The following is a 20,695-nucleotide window of genomic DNA, read 5'->3' on the forward strand; positions in this document are numbered from 1 at the left end:
CGAGGAATAAGATAGAGCTAAGGATACAAAAGAAGAATTAGAAAAGATTAATTTTTCTAGTAAATTTTAATGACTGTAGATGAAATTTATTTAATAATTAGTAATCTCGATTTTGAGGAAATTAATCAAGTTAAATAGTACAAAGGGGATAGCTAATAATATACGTGGAGCCGTTTTGTAGAAAGGTACATCAGAACAAGTAGTGATAGTACTAAAAGCAGTGGTAGTTGAAAGAACAGTAGCTACACGAATAGTGTAAGTTGTAGTGTTACTTGTAGGTGAACTTTTGACAGTACTCTTAACCAGTACTAGCATGAGTAGCGTGAGAACGCTTCCCATAAATGGGAAATTATTTAATGAGCATTAAAGAAAAGCTTGTGAACAGATACATTTAGACAGGATTGTAGTAGAGTTTATTTTGTCATAATATGAATACCCTTTTTGTGTGTTACAGAATAGCCTAATAAAATTTTACAGCAACAAATATATTTTTTTTTTCTTTCCGTTATTCCGTGTTGAATACTTGTACCAAAAGGCGCTTACAAATTCGGGCCATAAATAGCATTATATGTGCAGTGTTTATTACACACGCATTTGCACATACGTTTGCTTGTTCTTTTGCTTGCTCATTTGCTTGCTCATTTGCTTGCTCATTTGCTTGCTCATTTGCTTGCTCATTTGCTTGCTCATTTGCTTACACATTTACTTGCTCATTCGCGTAGTCATCCGTGTACATTTGCTCATATATATATGTGGGGTGTTCAATCCCCCTCCTGAAGAACTGCTACTACATATATATATGTACGTATGTGTGTATATATATATTTATTTATATATATATATATATATATGCATGTATTTTATTTTATTTTATTTTTTTTTTTTCCAACCCCTAATACAATATGCATAGCTGCGCAAGTAAAGGATACCAAACAATCTACGTTTCAAAAAAAATTATTGACTATAGATTATATTCACAAATAAGAACATGATGAAAAATAGCAAAAATAATTTATACAATTTTAACTCGGTAAAAATAGAACCCTTCGGAAAAGCCCCAGTGGGGTATGTACCAGGGAAGGGACGAGGGGTTACCGGTTTCTCTGGGGGTGTTAGTAGGGATGATACAACAGATGATAAGGACAAAAATGATTATTCTGATTTCAATTATGACGAATTTCATGGGTATTCAGAATCCTTATTTAAAGATACAGAATATGATGAAGAAGACAAAGAAGCTGATGATATATATGATAATATAGATGCTCGTATGGATGTTAGAAGAAAAACTAGAAGAGAAAATAAACTAAAGGAAGAAATATCAAAAATGAGAGCACAAAAACCAACGATTCAAGAACAGTTTAGTGACTTAAAAAAAAATCTAGCGAATGTTACTATAGAAGAATGGGAATCAATTCCTACAGTTTTAAATTATTCAAAACAGAAACAAAAGAAAGTACCTAAAAGTTATTTGCCAGCTCCCGATAGCCTTATTATGAATAGAATCAACGATTCGAACATGCACATGAATTATAACACGTCCTTATCCAATGGGCTTAAAACTCCTCTCGGTTTGTGGTACAAAACCCCACTGGGCATTCAAACCCCATTAGGGCTTCAAACCCCATTAGGACTACAAACTCCATTAGGGTTACGCTCCTCAACGGGGTTCCAAACCCCATTAGGGCTACAAACCCCCTTAGTGCTACGATCCTCATCCCTAGGTACCAGCACTCCCATAGGATTAGGAATGCAAACTCCATATATGAAAAGCTCGAGTAGTTTTGGGTTAGAAACGCCTATATATAATAGGAATGGAATGAAAGGTATTATGCCTTATAGCGGTTTGAATACGCCATTTACCTTATCAGGATATACAACTCCATTGAATGCTTCAAATATCAGTGGTTACAACACACCGCTGCTAAACAATGCTAACAAATTATCTCTTAATGATTTAGGGGAAGCAAGAGGAACAGTTTTATCCGTAAAGTTGGATGAACTTATAGACAGTGTAGAAGGACAGACAGTCATAGATCCTAAGGGGTACTTAACAAATTTGAATGCAAAAAGTTTAGTAAATGATGCAGATATAGCTGATATAAATAAAGCTAGATCATTGTTAAAATCTGTTATTAGTACAAACCCTAAGCATGGTCCAGGTTGGATAGCAGCAGCAAGAGTTGAAGAATTAGCTCAAAGGAAAGATAAAGCAAAAGAAATAATTATGAAAGGATGTATTGAGTGTTCAAAAAATGAGGATATATGGTTAGAGGCAGTACGATTAGAAGATAAACTTAGTGAAGCAAAAATAATATTAGCAAAAGCTATTAAGCATCTACCGACATCTGTTAAACTGTGGTTAGAAGCATATAAAAAAGAAAAGAATATAGATGATAAAAGAAAAGTTTTACGTAAAGCTATTGAATGTATACCCAATTCTGTGATATTATGGAAAGAAGCTATATCATTAGAAAATGAAAACAATGCGTATATTTTACTAAAAAGAGCAGTTGAGTGTATACCTCAGTGTATTGAAATGTGGATTGCTTTAGCACGTTTATGTAACTATAATGAAGCACAGAAGGTTTTAAACGAAGCAAGAAAAAAGATCCCAACGAGCGCAGAAATATGGATTAATGCATCTAAATTAGAAGAAAAGCAAGGGAATATTAACATGGTTGATATTATTATTAAAAGATGTATTGAAAATTTGACATCGAAAAATGTAATATTTGAAAGAGATAAATGGATAAAATTTGCTGAAGAATGTGAGAAATCCCATTTCCCTTATACATGTGAAGGCATTATTAGAAATACTATGAATATAGGTGTAGAAAATTTAAATAAAAAACGTATATACAAACAAGATGCACAGAATTGTATTAATAATAAATCATTTCATACTGCTAGAGTTATCTACAATGAAGCGTTAAAAAATTTTAAAACGAAAAAATCATTATGGTTAGCACTAGCTAATCTAGAATTAGCTTATGGGAAAAAAGAAAATGTAGATGAAGTGTTACAAAGAGCTGTTAAGAATTGTCCACAATCTAGTGTCCTATGGTTAATGTTAGCAAAGCAGAAATGGTTAAATAATGAAATAGATAAGGCTAGAGAAATTTTAGCAGAATCGTTTATGCACAATCAGAACACAGAAGTTATATCACTAGCAGCTATCAAATTAGAAAGAGAAAATAATGAATTTGACAGAGCAAGGTTTTTATTGAAAAAGTCAAGAGTACAATGTAATACGCCAAAAATATGGATGCAGTCTGTACAACTGGAAAGACTGTTAAGAAATTATAGTGAGGCTAAATACCTTGTACATGAAGCTTTAAAAATACATAAATATTTCGATAAATTGTATATGATTGCTGGTCAGATAGAACTAGAATATGAAATTTTTAAAGGGGAAGATAGTGATAAGAAGCAGATAAACAAAATAACTACCAACTCATTTGGTAGCAGTACCAATGTGGACATAACCATAACGAGTGGAAACAATCCTGGGGAAGATCTACACAGAGAAGAAAAAGCGGAACAGACGAATATAATTGAGCATGACTTCAACTCGCTTAGAAGTAACAACATCCCATATATAAACGCACAGAAAATATATGAACAAGGAATAAAGTATTGCCCTGGATCAATAAATCTATGGATTTGTGCTATTGACCTGCAGATGGAAAATAAAAACTATACATCAGCTAGGGCACTAGTTGAAAAGGCTAAAATCAAAATAAAGAGTATTAACTCAATAAAGAATAACAATTATGTTTTTAAAAATAAAGAAATTATCGAAAGTAGTGAACATCCATATGAAGAAGATATCAATAAAAATATTGAGGATACAAAAAATGCAAACTCGAATAGTACTAATTTAACTAATAATAAAAATGAGTTAGAGAAGAAAAACTCAGCAATAAATAACGCATCAGTTAAAATTATTGAAAATTATGACTTATTATGGTTAAAATTAATTGAAATAGAATTATGTTGTAATAATAAAAATATCAATCCTGTTATTTCAGAGGCTTTAAAGGAATGCCCTTCTTCAGGCATCATTTGGTCAAAAGCAATAGAACTAGAAAATAAGAATTTACAAAATAGCAAGTCAGTTAGTGCATTTAATAGCTGTGGAAATAATGCTTATGTAGTTCTAACAGTCGCTAAACTTTTTTGGATGAATTTTAAAATTCCAAAAGCTAGGAAATGGTTTTATAGAGTTATTAGTTTGAATCCCAATTTCGGCGATGGTTGGGCTACTTTCCTGGCCTTCGAGATTGACCAGCAGAACGAGATTAACCAGAAGGACATCATTAACAAGTGCATAAAGGCCGAGCCAAACAGAGGTACCTGCGCAGCTCCGTCATACGTGTTTTAGCATCTTCAGTGTTAGTATGTGCGGTGTTAGCATCTTCATTGTTAGTATGTGCGGTGTTAGCATATGCAGTGTTAGTATGTGCGGTGTTAGCATATGCAGTGTTAGTATGTGCGGTGTTAGCATATGCAGTGTTAGTATGTGCGGTGTTAGCATATGCAGTGTTGGTGTATATGTGTGTTAGTATGTGTAGTGTTACTGAATAGTGTGTAGTGTATACGTGTATTAGTGTAAGGTTTATACTTTTGTTAGCTTGTGCATGTATGACTGAATATTTATTTGTTTGCGTGCTTTTCTATTTCTGCCATACAGGCTACATGTGGAACAGAATTACGAAACGGGTTGAAAACTGGAGATTGAAATACCCGCAAAAGTTGTATAAATATATTAAGGAGTTATTTCCGGAAGTGTTAAAAAAAAAAATATCGGAAAAAATTTGGCAAATTATTAGCGACGAAAACGTAGATGATCCGGTGTTTCAAAGTAGCTACGTGGAGACTGAGCCAGTGGACAACAAGGCAGAAGAAGTGACTGAAGAAGATAAGGGGGATGAACAGGGTGAAGAAGCTGACGCAGGAGGAGAAACAAAAATAGAAAGAATGGAGAAAAACGCAGAAACAGGAGGAAAGGTTGAAGACGTAGAAACTGCAGTACAAGGAGGAGAAGACGAAACAGGTGAACTGGGGGACGAAGAAGAAACGGGGAAAACGGGAGGAACAACAAGTGCGAGAAATATGGGAAAATCTCAGCCGAAGGAAAAAAAAGCTAAAAGCAAAAATGACGAAAAGAAAACAAATAAAAGAAAAGAGATGAGTAACAAAAACGAAGAAACGGATAAAACAGCTAGAAAAAAAAAAAAATAAATAAATTGTGACCTTTTATTTTTTATTTTATTTTATTTTTTTTCTATAAATGTAACGCACACATAGAGGGACTAACACTTATATGTATATGTAACCATATGTGTGTTAGTTTTTTTTCCTTTTTTTGATATTATATGGATATATAAATACGTACGTGCATGTAAATGAGTACGACTGTATAAATACGTATGTATTTATATATATATATATATATATACACATAATTATTTACAACAAAACAACCTTTAAAATATGTTTATTATTCCCAATTTTTTTTTAATTTTTTAGTTTTGCGATATAAAGGAACGCAAGCATCCCAACTGAACAGCTGCCTCAATTTTGTATGTTCACAAAATAATAAAACTAGATGAAATTTATTTGTGTTTATTTTAATTTTTTTTTTTTTTTTTTACACTCAGTGGTTGATAATTGTACAATATATATATTTTCATAAATTTTTTAACGAATTTGTAAGTAGTTTAAACAAAATAGATACAAACATTAATTATTTTATACGCAGATATGACGAGCACACACATGTGCCTGCCTCATGAACGTACGCAACAACGACGTCTCTATACAATTTTTCAAAAAATGCATATCATTAAAAAGGAGCATGCTCATTAAAAAAAAGGAATTTCCTTAAAAGGAAGGAAAATCATTAAAAAGGCACAAGTTCATTGAAAAAAAGGAATTTCATTAAAATAAGAGAATCTCATTAAAAAAAAAAAGATATTAAAACAAACGAATGTAATTAAAAAAAAAATATGGTTACTTCAAAAATACTATTTTTTATTTAAAAAAAATTTATTTAAATTTTTTTTTTTTTCGTTGTTACGACTCCGTATTTAAAAGACGAGAATTATTGGTTATCATATTTGTATATTAAACGAATTTGCAAATAGGTTCTTTCCTTTTCAATAAATGTACATAGTTGTAGGCATGTTATCATCTTTTTTTTTTATTCGCTTAATTATAAGGAATGCTAATACATTAAACCACATACCACAATTAGATGAAATATGCACTTCATCAATCACCTTCCACCCCTTACTCTCTTTGTTTCTTTTTCTTTTTCATTTTCTTTTCTTTCTTTTTCATTTTCTTATTTTTCCTTTTACCCTTTTTATTCCTTTCTGCTTTTTTTTTTTTTACTCCTGCAATTTCTTTATCGTCCCCGTTTTTAGCTTTTTCTTCAGTTATTTTTCTTTTAATGTCAAGACTATCATCAATATTTGTACGTTCAACTTTTTCCTTTTTACATATTTCCTTCTCTCTTATTTTAACATGTTTTTTCTCCTTATAACTAATGGACCAATTTTTCTTCTCTTCCGATTCAAGTGATGAGAGTTTTTCATATTCTGTGTTTACCACAGTGCTACTCTTTTTTACAAAGATTGAATATTTAACATTTTCATTTTTTTCTTTCTCTATTTTGTTCTCACATATCCCATTTGCACTGTAACCATTCGTCTTACTACTGGAATAGAGGTCGCTAACAGACGAGGCTATTTTCTTCGCACAGTTATTGTACATATTTTCCCACCACATTCCGTTCTTATCATTTTCCTTGCTTTCTTCATAACCCAGCTATGTTCAAAACCAAACAAAAAAAAAGGAGAGTTGTAAAACTTAAAGCGTATGATATAAACGTAATACATAAACGTAAGACATAAGCGTAAAACATAGGCATAACAAATTGGCATAGCACTTAGCTGTCATACAAAGATGTAAAACATGCTGTGTGTAAATAAATAAACGGACAGTCATTTTGAAAAATAGTATATTCCACCTTGCGTATATTCTTTTTCTTTTTTTTTTTTCAAATTACCCCGTGCTCTCCATATTTTTTAATTTTCATAATACTGACATCGCCATTTTCGTGCTTGCCTAACCCCTTTCCTCTTAAAAAAAAAAAATTCAAAAAAATCAAAAAAATACGTAACAAAATATGTATTAAAAGAAGAGATGAAATTGTTTTTTATGTTTTACATACTAAATGCTATAATCTTTTCAAACATTTTAAAAAAGAAAAAAATAAATAAAAGAAAAAAAGTCTTTTTATGCAGAAGAAATATGAATATATACTTGTGAATAGGTAATTCGTTTTTCTCTTTATATTTTTTCCCTTATGCTTACTTTTCCCACCCAAATTTTTGGAGAATATAATAACCAAATTTTGATTCCACCGGTTTAGACTGATTTTCTAAATAAGCAAAAAAAAAAAAAAAAAAAAAAAAAAAAGAAAAAAGCTGACTTCCTTTTTAAGTACAAAACCTAATATATGCTTTTAATGAATACGTGTGTACATAGAGTACCTCATAAAATATATATCAGTTGAAATTGCACTTAATGGTGATAAGTGTTATTGATATATCAACAAAAAAAAACATTTCACAGATCATATTTTAAGGCAGCTAATAATTCTATTATATATGCAGGTACAATTTCATTTGGCATTTCTATCAAAACAGGAAACACCTAATTAGTCATTTATTACTTATCCGTTAATATTTGCTTTATTTATTCATTCACGTATTTATTTATACATTTGTTCACTTATTTATTCATTCATTTATTTATTTATTTATTTTATTATTTTTTTGTACAAAACTTACGTATATCCCCTAATAGCTTTTCATAATACTTTTTCGACATGCTTTGTGGCAAAAGTTTTTCCCTTTAAGCACTAAATGGACTTACTTACGTACATGCATAATACATACATATATGGAATGGTATTATGCATATAAAATATATTTATTTTTTGCATTACGGAAAGAAAAGAACCTTCTTTCAATTTTTACAAAATTAACGGAAAAATTTTAAAGAAAGAATTTACCTCATTTCAATAGGCATGTTATTCATTAAATTTAAAAGTACGTACTACCTTATTAAATTAAAATGGTAATGTGAAATTTGTAAAACCCCCTAATGCGAAAAAAACATTAATTTTGCTTGCCCCTTAATATTTTTCTTCATCATAATTACAGGGATATATATAAATAAATATAAATATATATATATGGTATGTTGTTAGCACGTAAGCGTGCGATATCCCTTTTGGTTTATCTGTTTTGTTGGATTTTTTTTTTTTTTATTTGTTCACTTAAATGCAACTGTATACTTATATATATAAACCTAAGAAAGGTTATGTACTTTTTCTGCCTACGTTCGGGGGGTTATGTATAATTTCTTTGTTTTCTTTATTATTATTTAACGAAAAAATTTCTAAGCAATTTTCAAAAGGCTTTTTCTTTTTTTTTTTTTTTTTTTGTTTTTTCTTTAAAAGGTGTTTTAACATGAAGTTATACACATGCACTAACACAAGAGATTGAAATGAGTATATATACATATATATATAATATGATGGTATTACATTGAAAAGAAATTTTTGAAGGAAACCATTTTCTCATTTACAAAATAAGCTATAACGTTATGGATACTATATATCACTTGCATAATTTTACACTTAAAAAATAAATATACATATAAACATGCATACGAATATATGAATATAAATATACATTTACATATTTGTTCATTCGTATTTTTATTTTACTAATATATATGGAGGCAATAGATGTTATTCATCCCCGTCTGTTTATATGCTTTAATATTTTTTATGGCTATATTAAAAAGTTTCCAGTAGTAAGCTATACGTATAATAATTTACAGTTATAAAATAACGGTAACATAATTTGGTATATATAAATAATATTTTTTTCCTTATGGAATATTAATATAACAAAAACAAAGCTAATTTGCATATATATATATATAATAACACCTTATGTGCAATTACGTTATGCATATTATAATTCATATATTTTTTATTTATTTATATATTTATTTATTCACATATTTATTTATTTATTCATATATTTATTTATTTATTCATATTTTATTTATTCATATATTTATTTATTTATTCATACATTTTTTATTTATTCATTTATTTTATTTTTATTTTATTCTTTTTTTTAATTAAAAAGAGAGAAAAGCACACAGAAAAGGAAGAGGAAATATATTTTTATTATAAAAAAATATAGAATAAACGAAAAGTTTGCAACTTTTAACACTAGTTTAAAAAGCACATATAGTTATAAACCTTTTTTTAATTTTTTTTTTCTAGGCTAATTAATTTTTTTAATGAATAAAGTGCATAAAAAAAAAAAAACAGTTACTAAAAATGAATATGTTATTAATACATATATAAATATATACGAATATATATATATATATATATATATATATTATATATAAGATACGTATCATCTGTTTTATTACAGTAAAACCTAAATTTTATACTGCTTGTCGACTAACACAAAATAAATAATCCTTGTTAATCAAATAAGTCAAAGTGAAGTCAATATATTAAAGAAGCAGAAAAAAATACGTACTTCTGTATTATTTACTTATATATTATATATTTTTTAAAATATTATATACAAACACCTTTTTCTTCTTAAACATAAGAAAAAAATATTGTTAAAATAAAAAAGTTTGTTTATACTTCATAGCAGTGATATAACAGTCATTAAGACCAAATTTATAGTATGTAAAAATATTTATATATGCGTATAAAAAGTTACATGTATATAAAATTATACATATATATATATATATATAATTTATTTAAAATTATACAAAAGCAAAAAAAAAATTGTAATATATTTTTTAAAATAACATTGATATGCAATACTTTTTAAAGAAGTCGTCCTTTTCATGTATTTACTAAAATAAGCATCATTTTTTTTATATATAAAATTAAGCACTTTTAAAAAGTATTTAATCAAGTCAAATTTGAAAGATTTTCCATCAAAGGAGAAAAAGCAATTGGTCATATATATACATATATATATATATAAATATATATAAACATATAAATGTATTATATACATAAAAATATAAAAAAATATATAAATGTATATATATAAATATATATAAATAAATATATAAATCCAAAGCATACGATTTTATTTATATATTCATATATATGGTATATTAAAGTGTAATAGATTTATTGCATAATATGTAATATATAGTTATACATGCATATTTATATACATACATATTTATGTACATACATATTTGTATACATACATATTTATATACATACATATTTATATACATACATAATTATATACATACATAATTATATACATACATAATTATATACATACATAATTATATACATACGCATATATATAAAGTTACGCAAGTTTTATACAATAGCTTATGAAACTCATTGTACATTTTTGTATTTTTTTTTTTTTTTATTTTACTACCTATTTTAAGGGAAGAGTATATAGTATATATAATAATACCCTTTTTATTTATTTAAAAAAATTTTATATGTACCTTGAGAAAAAAGGAAAAAAGATAAGGAGTAAAAAAATATAATAAGATAATATAATACGTACAAAATAAGTATAAAACAATAGTAAGGATACACGTTAATATATAACTACGTAACACGTACGTAATAAGTACATAACAAGTATATAATAATTTTATATACGTATTATATTTGTTATATATTACGAGCATATAAATAAAAAATTATTTTATTTATTAAAAAATTTCAAAAAAAAATTAATTGAACATATAAAATGTTTATTAAATGAAAATGGATGTTATTAGAAGAAAGACTTAATTTTTACGAAAAATATTTAGTTGTGGAGAGATTTTCAATTTTCTTTCTTTTTTCTTTTTTTTTCCCCTTTTTATTCCTCATTATTTTTTTATAATCTGAAGGAGAATCGACGCTGATAACATTCGAGAGGAAAATCCCCCCAGGAATAACAAAGAATAATTCCACTACGAAAATATAACGATTTTCGAACATTTTTAAAAGTGTAGAGGTGTATACAAAAATATATGCATATATATTATATGTATTATATGCGTTATATATATTATAGGAAGAAATATATATTTTTAATTATCCATACAAGCGTATTATTTTATTTTTTCCCTATGGAATTCATTTTAAAGTGTAATGATAATACTGTTAATTGTGTAATGTAATCATTTTTACAAAAATAAAAAGTAATATATGTTTATTTATATACATATATAAGTACGTATAAATATATATATGTATACTGAACAAATTAACGAAGTATTTTTAAAATAAATACATCCATCATTAATACAAAATATAATAAAATATAATATAATATATACATATTTATGGAAATTACGTACTTTGCTCGTTTACACCTTCTTATACGCTATTACAACATATACGTATTAATTAGCTATTTGTGGTTGATCGATTTTTGGAAAAGAAATATTTTTATGATAATTTTACTAAATTAAGATTGTATTAATTGGTTACTATTACTACAAAGTATCAAAGAAGGAAACCGGTTTAAAATATTACGTAGAGCGAGATATATAGAGTATAAAATAAAGTAAAATAACAAGACATATAAAATAAAGGGGGGAAAATAAATAAATAAATAAATAAATAAATAAATAAATAATAAATAAATAATAAATAATAAATAATAAATAAATAATAAATAATAAATAATAATAAATAATAAATAATAAATAAATAATAAATAATAAATAATAAATAATAAATAATAAATAAAAAATAATAAATAAACAATAAATAATAAATAAATAATAATATAATAAAATTAAGGGGTTAATTTGAAGGGATAGAAAAAAAAAAAAAAAATGAGTTCTATTATTGAGGATAGCAAAATGGAAATGGATGCAAATAAAGAAAATGAGAATGTCAACAATAACGATAATAGTAATGCAAACAGTAATAGTATCACAAACAATGAAACCAATGAAAATAGTGAGAAAAATGTACACAATGACCATAGCGTAAATGAAAATAATTTTAACGATAACAATCTAAAGGATAAAAATACAACAAATGATTATAACGAGGAGGGTAAAGGTGACAACAATGATGAAAATTGTACGAACAGTAAAAATAATAACGATAGTCCAAAAATAGAAAATGAAGAAAGCAAGAGTAGCAATCGTTGGGCAGACATGTGTGAAGATTGTGATGCCCCTTTAGGTATTAATTTGTACATACAATATTTGTACACACAGGCATATATATAATACTTATATACGTATGTATATGTTTGAGGCTTTGTTTCATACCTGTAGTTTATGTGGTTTTTGAAAAATGTGTTAATATGTATACAGATATATGTACGTTTAAACATTTTAACCTTTATACATATGTATATTTATACATAAGTACATTTATATATGTATGTGTGTGTACATATATATTCTTATATATACACATATTCAATCTTTGCCCTTTTTACCATTTTCCTTTCAATCGTATTTTAGTCGATACGTACAATGATGACATTGATATGAAGAACAGAACTATGGAAAGTAATCATAATAGCATTGATATTAGTAGTAATATGAAGCAGAATTATTTTATTCCTCCAAAGAATGGTATATTTCATTTCAGTAATAGATGTTTTTTCTTTTTTTTTTTTTTTTGCATGTATATATGTTTGTATTGATATCATTCGTGCTGTTTTGTTCGAAATATAGGTGTTTAACATATATTTTTATGCATATATATATGCATATATATATATATGCATATGTATATGTAAATATATATATATATATATATGTAGTTATGCGTGTTCCTTCATACGCGCGCAGATTTTTGTCCCCCTTGCTTCATATGTAGTATGTGTATAGTTGCGCGAATTGATTTGATATGTATGTCAGTTTGGGAATCATACGTTTCACTGTGCGATATATAGAAGATACTTATATTTTTTTGGCACACACACATTTACACACCCCTTCACGTATCATTTCATTAACCTTTTACAATTTTTTTTAATTAATTCACATATTAATTTTATCTTTTTTTTTTTTTTTTTTTTTTTTATTTTTGTTTATATTGTTTACACCATTTCACCTTTCCTGTTCAGCATGATATGTACATACCTTTTTTATTTCCCCGCAATGATACATATATATATATATATATGCTTTATTTTTTGACCTAATTTTTGCAGATATGTATAACAATTATTCGAGTAGCTACGAAATTTATATCCGTAATTTACATATAGATATAACAAAAGAAGAGATTTATAAAATGTTTGAAGGATATCGTATAAGGAGAATAAATATTTTGAACAAGAAAGGAAAAACTGCTGCGGCATATGTTGAGTTTGATAATGCAGAAGATATGAACAGATCATTAGAATTAAATGGAAAGATGATTTATTCAGGCAATAATACGAGTGAGCATGGTGCAATATCAGTAATAATTAATAAGGATAAAATGAAAGTATTTCATTTGAATCAAAAACAAAACAAATTTAAGAAAGTGATAAACAGAAATAATAATTTTGGTAATTTACGACAAGGAAATAATAATATGAACAGTTATAATAACAGTAGTAGCAATATGAACAATCTTAATAACAATAATAATAACAACGCGAACAACAGTAATAATAATGTGTTTTCAATGAATAATAATTCGTATTTTAGTGAAAATAATAAAAATATGAAAATGGATATGAAAGGCAATTCTATGAATAATAGTATCAATAATAATAACATGAACACTAATCATAATTACAGCCATATGAAAATGAACTATGTAAATAATCAACCAGGCATGAATATAAACAATATTAACAACAACAATAACAACAACAATAACAACAACAGTTTGCATATGAATCAGCAGAATAACAATGCTCATGTTTTAAACGATAAGATAAACCCTAGTGCAAATTTTAATTTTAAAAATATGAAATACCAGAGTAATAGTAGTAACAATAATAGTAACAGTAACAGTAATATTCATATTAATAATAGTAATATCGGTGCAAATAAAAATGCTGAAAATGTTGGCAGTGCCATAGGAACTAGCGGAACAGAACAAAGAAAAAAATTAGTTTTGAAAAAACGATCTGTACCATTAGATCAGAAAAGCTATGTAGTTAACCCAAACATATTTGGTGAAGCAAAACCGGTGGATACGAACCCTGATAAAATATTAGAAGAAAGTGTTTCAAAGGAAAAGGAAGGAAACAATGGGAATAATAGTGGGACCAATCATATGTTAGAAGAAGGTGAAAAGAGGTCAGAAAATAAGGAGGAAAATGAAAAGCAGAAAAAAGGATTAAACAACATGAGCAGTGCCAACGAGGCAACTAACAACATGACGAACAACTTGAGTAGCATGAACAGTGATAACAAAAGCTTGAACAGCCCCAATAAGAACATATTTAATTATAAAAAGAACACAAACACAGGGAGGAATTATAACAATTATAATAATTTTCAAAATACGAATAATGGTAAAAATAATTCGACAAAAAAAATATTTATGATGAATAAAAATAATGCGAACAATAGCAATAATAATAGTATGAAAAAAAATATGAACAGTTCTTCAGATAATAATAGTAGCAATATGTTAGGAAATAAAAATGTAAGTAATAATATGAACAATCCAAATCCTAATAACCTTAGTGGAGACATGAATAATAATATGAAAAGAATTAACCTAAATCAAAATTTTAAAAACATGGATATGAATAATAATAATAATAATAATGTGAATTCTTCTGCTTACAGTAGTAGTAATAATATGAAAAATATAAATTTGGATGAAAATAAAAAAAATATAAATGTAAGTGTTATTCATAATCAAATATATGAAAATAAAATGTATAACGCACATGTAGATGGAGATGGAAATAGTATGAATCAAGATTTAAAAAATGTAAATTATTTGAACACATGTCATAATAATAATACCATCAATGATGGGAAGGACGCCTTCGGAAATTTCAGAAATACGAATTTGAAGATGGAAAAGAAAACTAATCATGATAGTGGTAGTAATAACAATAATAGCAGTTTCACGGGAAAACAAAAGGATTACAACATTATTAAAAAGGATGATAAAGCGAATATTAAAAATATTATAATGAAAAACGTGAAGAGAGAAGATGGCAGTACGAATTACAATATTAGAAACGGTTCAAACAATAACAATAGCAATAGCGATAACCGTAATAATAGCAGTAGTACATATAGGAGCAACCTCATCTATCGAAATAATAATGATTCTCCTTCCAATTTTAGAACTGCAGTGGGTGCGGGAAAATTGAATTCTGATAATGAACTAGGTAAAGATGGTATAAATATGAGAAAGATGAATGATAACAGTAGTGGTAAAAAGAATGAAGAGCCATTCGAAAATATGAACAGGAATGTGAACGTAAAAGGGGAGAACTACAACGGTAATGACGATGGAAACATCAACAGTAATAGTAACATCAACAGTAATAGTAACAGTAACAGTAACAACCACAGTAATAGCAACAATAACAGTGGTAGCGCGTATAATTACAATATCGAAAATTTATATGATAACTCGTTGAAGTATGTGAAAAACGCAAATAACTCTAGCAAGGCAAAGAAGGTTATGTCTATTAAGACCGTTAAGGTTATAGCGACAGAAAAGAAAAATGATGAAGATAATGGAAACGAGGAATTAAAGGAAAAAAATAGCAAAGATGATGGAAATAATGAAGGAGGGGATGATAATAATATTAAGAGTGAGAGAAATAGTAAAGACGACAAATATTATTTGGATGAAAGAAAACTTGATAACAGTATTCTTAATAATAATAACGACTCTCAACGAAGTAATGATAATTATACATACGAAACAGAAAGTTCAGAAAATTGTAAAGATATTACTAGTACAAATTTAAAATCGACATTGTTACATACTAAAACTAAGAGAAAAATAAAAAAGAAAACGACAGATGAAGTTGAACAAAATGATCCAAATAATAATGTAAATGGAGATAACAATCAAAGTAATAATAATGCACAAGGAACAGGTAATAAAAAAATAGATATATTAATGAAACCTAATTTAAAAAAAGGAGAAAATATATGGGAAGCTAGGACACACTTACTAGTAGAACAGAAAGAAAACAGTCTACTTAATGATAAAGGCTCTCACTACAGTTCAAGAAAAAGTCGTTCACACTCAAATAAAGCTAGTCGTGGTAGTAGCAGAAGAAGAGATAGTAGCAGAAGAAGAGATAGTAGCAGAAGGAGAGATAGTAGTAGAAGAAGAGATAGTAGTAGAAGAAGGGACGACAGCAGGAGAAGAGACAGGCACAGTAGGAGATACGACAGGAGATCTGATAGGAGAGATGATCGACGTGATGACCGACGTGATGAGAGACGAGATGATCGACGTGATGACCGACGGGATGAGAGACGAGACGACCGACGGGATGAGCGACGAAATGATCGACGAGACCAAAGAAAAGACAGTAGTAGTAGTATCACGAAAAGGGATACATATAAAAAAAGAGAAGATTCAAAAAAGGCTGAAAGGGAAGACTCTTATGAGTATAGGAAGTATGGTAGTAGGAATTATGATAAGCATAGTAGTAGAAATAATAATAATTACGAAAGAAAACGAAATAGTAAATATAGTAGTACATCAGATAAAAAAAATTATGATAATAAGAGTTATATATCTGATGATAAAAGAAACCATAGGGATTCATATGATAAAGGGTATAGAAATTCGTATGACAGATTAAGTTATAAAGATAATTATGAAAAAAATAATAAAGATAATTATAGAGATAGCTATGATAGAAATAATAATTATTTGGATTATGATAAAATGGACAATAAATATTTTTCCAATAATTATAACTCAATGAGACATAAAAATTATAAACACCATAATTCTCATTCAAAAATGAATAATTATAATTATGCAAATAATTATAAATCTGCGAATTATTACAAATATTCCCCTAAAGGAACTTATTACAAAGAACCCAAAAATTCAACAAAACAAAATGATAAGGAAAAGACAGAAACAAAGACAGAAATTCAAGCCATTCCAAAAAAGGCAATAGTAACAACTGTTAAGACCAATAACGTTTCTATTAAAAAAAATAGATACGAATGCTTGGGAGATGGAGATGAAAGCGATAAGTAGATAAAAAAAAAAAAAAAAAAATTGGAAAAAACTATTTGCCCTCCGTATCCAGGGACTAGGGGAAAAAGATATATTACCATTTTATATTATATAACGACCATTTGTTATCAGCAAGTAATGGTTACACTATTGCTGCGGTAAACATATTGTTTGCTGTATCATATTTTCAGTTGGCGCGAGCAAACAAAAAATATGGGAAGCGTTATAAAATTACAAAAAAATAACCTGCTTAAAATGAAGTAATAATGAAATTAAAATTTATTTATTTCTGCAATGTTAGAGATCACCACGAAAATAACAATAATATAAAAAAAAAAAAAAAAGAAATCTAAACATAAGCGACAAGATGTATGTGTACATGTGTATATATATATGTATAAACTGATACGTGTGTACATCTTGTATACACCTTTATGAAGATACGCGAATTTTGTGTTTTAGCAATGCACATGTTTATGTAATTTTATGGGCTTACAAATTTACATGCACAAGTCAGGTATTAATTTTTAAGAATATGCTTAATATAATTTTTTCCCTTTTTTTTTTTTTTTTTACTTACATATTTATGTATACAAAATAAATATAATATATATGTGTTTATGCCTACCTCAATGTTGTAACTATGAAGTTCTTGTTAACATGAAGGAACATACGTTTGTTTTTTTTTTTTATTAATCCATTTATTAGTTATTTATGTATTTATTTATCTTGCACATATTTACCATTTATTTATCATGTATTTATTTACCATTTATTTATCATGTATTTATTTACCATTTATTTATCATGTATTTATTTACCATTTATTTATCATGTATTTATTTACCATTTATTTATCATGTATTTATTTACCATATATTTATCATGTATTTATTTACCATTTATTTATGTTTTTCTGCCATTTTATGTAAAAAAAATTAACAAGTGTACATGCTACATGTATATTTTTTATATATGAAGATATGAGTATTCATATTATTATACCCTACTTATTTTTAATAGTAAATAGTGACACTGTAAAAAAAGGAATATAATTTAGCTTTAAAAAAAATATATTTGAATAATTTATTTTAATATTATATAAGTAGACCAATTAGTTTTTTGGTCCCATTGAGAGTTCATGAATTTATGTTTTATGTTAAACACAAGTGCATGAACACGCATACATGTATATATACTTATATATATATATAGTATACATGTATATAATACCTCTCTTGTACTATTATTTTGTATTTCTACAATCTTTCAGAAGTACACTGCGAATTTTTATTAAATAATATTGTACTTTAATCCAATTTACTTTTTATTTTTTTAATTCAATGTAATACATTTACGTACGTATATATATATATATATATATTTGTGCTTATAGTAATAATTAAAATAGCTATTTTTTTTTTTTTTTCCAACATCGTGCATATTTAAATAAACTGTTGTCCGTAAAAGAAAAGGAAAAAAATAAAACTAAATTAAATAAATTTAAAACAAATTAAAACAAGCGCAGTATTATAAATAATAAAAATAAAATAATGTTAAGAGACACACCATTATATTTCCAGAATAATCGTAAACCAGTTTATGTAACGCATGACTAATTTATATTTTCAGCAAAACTTCAGGCTTTTTTGGAGTTCTCATCAACCTAAGGAGCTGTAAACGTGCACATATATATATATATATATATGTACGTTCATACGTATGTATACACCTTTATACATGATATATGCGCATATAAAGGCCTTAAAAAGGAAGAAAGCCTTTTCTAATCTCGTAATACAAATTTTTCCAAAGTAAAAATAATATAACTTAATATTTAAGGAACGCATCGTTACGTATTTAATTATCGTGCTGTTTGTCCAAATATATGTACTCTGGTTTACATACGTTTGTATATCTATACACAAACATACACACATCAAACATACATATATATATATACCTATCTACATGTACGGCTAACTCCAAATGAGTATCTTTCGTTCCCCGCATAATGAAAAAGGAACATTTCACAAAGAGAACTAAAAAGTAAATAACACACATAACATTATATAATCCTAACAAGGGAATGACAAAATTAAAATAAACCTGTAACACAAAAAAAGGTGTTAAGAAAAAAATTTGCATGCAAAGATACACGCCAGAGGTTAAAACTGGCAATATTGAAGCTCTAATAAAAACTTCTTTAATGGCAGAATATATATTCTACGGGAAATTTTTTTTATTTTATATTTTGTTTTATTTCGTTTTATTTTGCTTTGCTTTGTTTTATTTCATTTCGTTTTATTTTGCTTTGCTTTGTTTTATTTCATTTCGTTTTATTTTATTTTGATTGGTCTTGTTTTATTTCGTTTTATTTTGTTTTATTTATTTTTTTTTTTTTTGTATCATCCGTATGGTCAAACGAAGCATAAATAGCACATACTATACGGGTATGTACACACTACAATAATTTACCATTTTTTTTTTTTTTTTCAATATAGTCCTGCGTTATAAATTTTTTTTATTTTTGTTCGCATCATTACTATATTTTATGTTAAAGAGCTCAAAACGAATATATCCTATTTGTACGCTTTTATTTGTTCATATATGGATGTATGTGTATATATATATATATATATATATAAATATATTTATATATATATAATACATTAAATGATGAATTAGTGTATAAAAACAATTATTTTTTGTTGAAATATGTAACAGTATATATCAAAAGAAAAATTTTTAAAGCGTACTTACCTTCACTTTTTAACGTGTATGTGTCAAAATTAGATCATTCATTATTATTACGCCAACTGAAATTTATTATGATGTGTATATGCACGTATTAGATTTGCTTCCTATGTGAGATTTTGTTCTTTTTATTTTATTCTTATATTTCGTTCATATATTTCGTTCATATATTTCGTTCATATATTTCGTTCATATATTTCGTTCATATATTTCGTTCATATATTTCGTCATATATTTCGTTCATATATTTCGTTCATATATTTCGTTTATTTATTTCGTTCATATATTCGTTCATATATTCGTTCATATATTCCTTTTATTAACATCGTTCATTTATTTTATTCATTTATTTAGTTCATCTTTTTGATTATGTCATTCATCCATATCGTTCATCCATATCGTTCATCCATCTCGTTCATTTATTTCGTTCCATTTATTTATTATTTTTTTTTTTTCACTTATAAAAAGAACGTAACTATGGCACGCATTTAACCTCAAGAAGGAACAAATAAGATCATACACGTAGTGATTATGTGTGCTTTTCATATTTTCGTAATTAAATATGTGTATAGTACATTTACATGAAAACATCAGCGTACATATGTTTACGCGCTTAAATCTATAGGCAAATATATCCATATACATTTATTCATGTACATATGTACTTTTGCAAATGTGAGC

At 26.7% G+C, this 20,695-nt stretch overlaps 3 protein-coding genes across 3 annotated transcripts; 2 read left to right on the forward strand and 1 right to left on the reverse strand.

Annotated features, from left to right (window-relative positions):
• Positions 1-988: 988 nt before the first annotated feature.
• On the forward strand, positions 989-5,247 carry PRPF6 (pre-mRNA-processing factor 6, putative; the record flags this gene model as incomplete). Its single annotated transcript, XM_029004875.1, has 2 exons — positions 989-4,355; positions 4,697-5,247. The coding sequence occupies 2 exons, from the start codon at positions 989-991 to the stop codon at positions 5,245-5,247; spliced, it is 3,918 nt and encodes a 1,305-aa protein (XP_028861521.1).
• A 1,050-nt stretch (positions 5,248-6,297) lies between these two features.
• Positions 6,298-7,905, reverse strand: PmUG01_09019800 (conserved Plasmodium protein, unknown function; the record flags this gene model as incomplete). Its single annotated transcript, XM_029004876.1, has 4 exons — positions 6,298-6,837; positions 7,079-7,151; positions 7,387-7,453; positions 7,866-7,905. The coding sequence occupies 4 exons, from the start codon at positions 7,903-7,905 to the stop codon at positions 6,298-6,300; spliced, it is 720 nt and encodes a 239-aa protein (XP_028861522.1).
• Positions 7,906-11,943: 4,038 nt separating this feature from the next.
• PmUG01_09019900 (asparagine-rich antigen, putative) lies at positions 11,944-17,278 on the forward strand (the record flags this gene model as incomplete). The annotated part of the gene is made up of 3 exons (XM_029004878.1): positions 11,944-12,301; positions 12,589-12,702; positions 13,287-17,278. The coding sequence occupies 3 exons, from the start codon at positions 11,944-11,946 to the stop codon at positions 17,276-17,278; spliced, it is 4,464 nt and encodes a 1,487-aa protein (XP_028861523.1).
• Between the last annotated feature and the right edge of the window lie 3,417 nt (positions 17,279-20,695).

The sequence above is a fragment of the Plasmodium malariae genome, assembly GCF_900090045.1.
Source record: "Plasmodium malariae genome assembly, chromosome: 9".
NCBI lineage: Eukaryota > Apicomplexa > Aconoidasida > Haemosporida > Plasmodiidae > Plasmodium > Plasmodium malariae.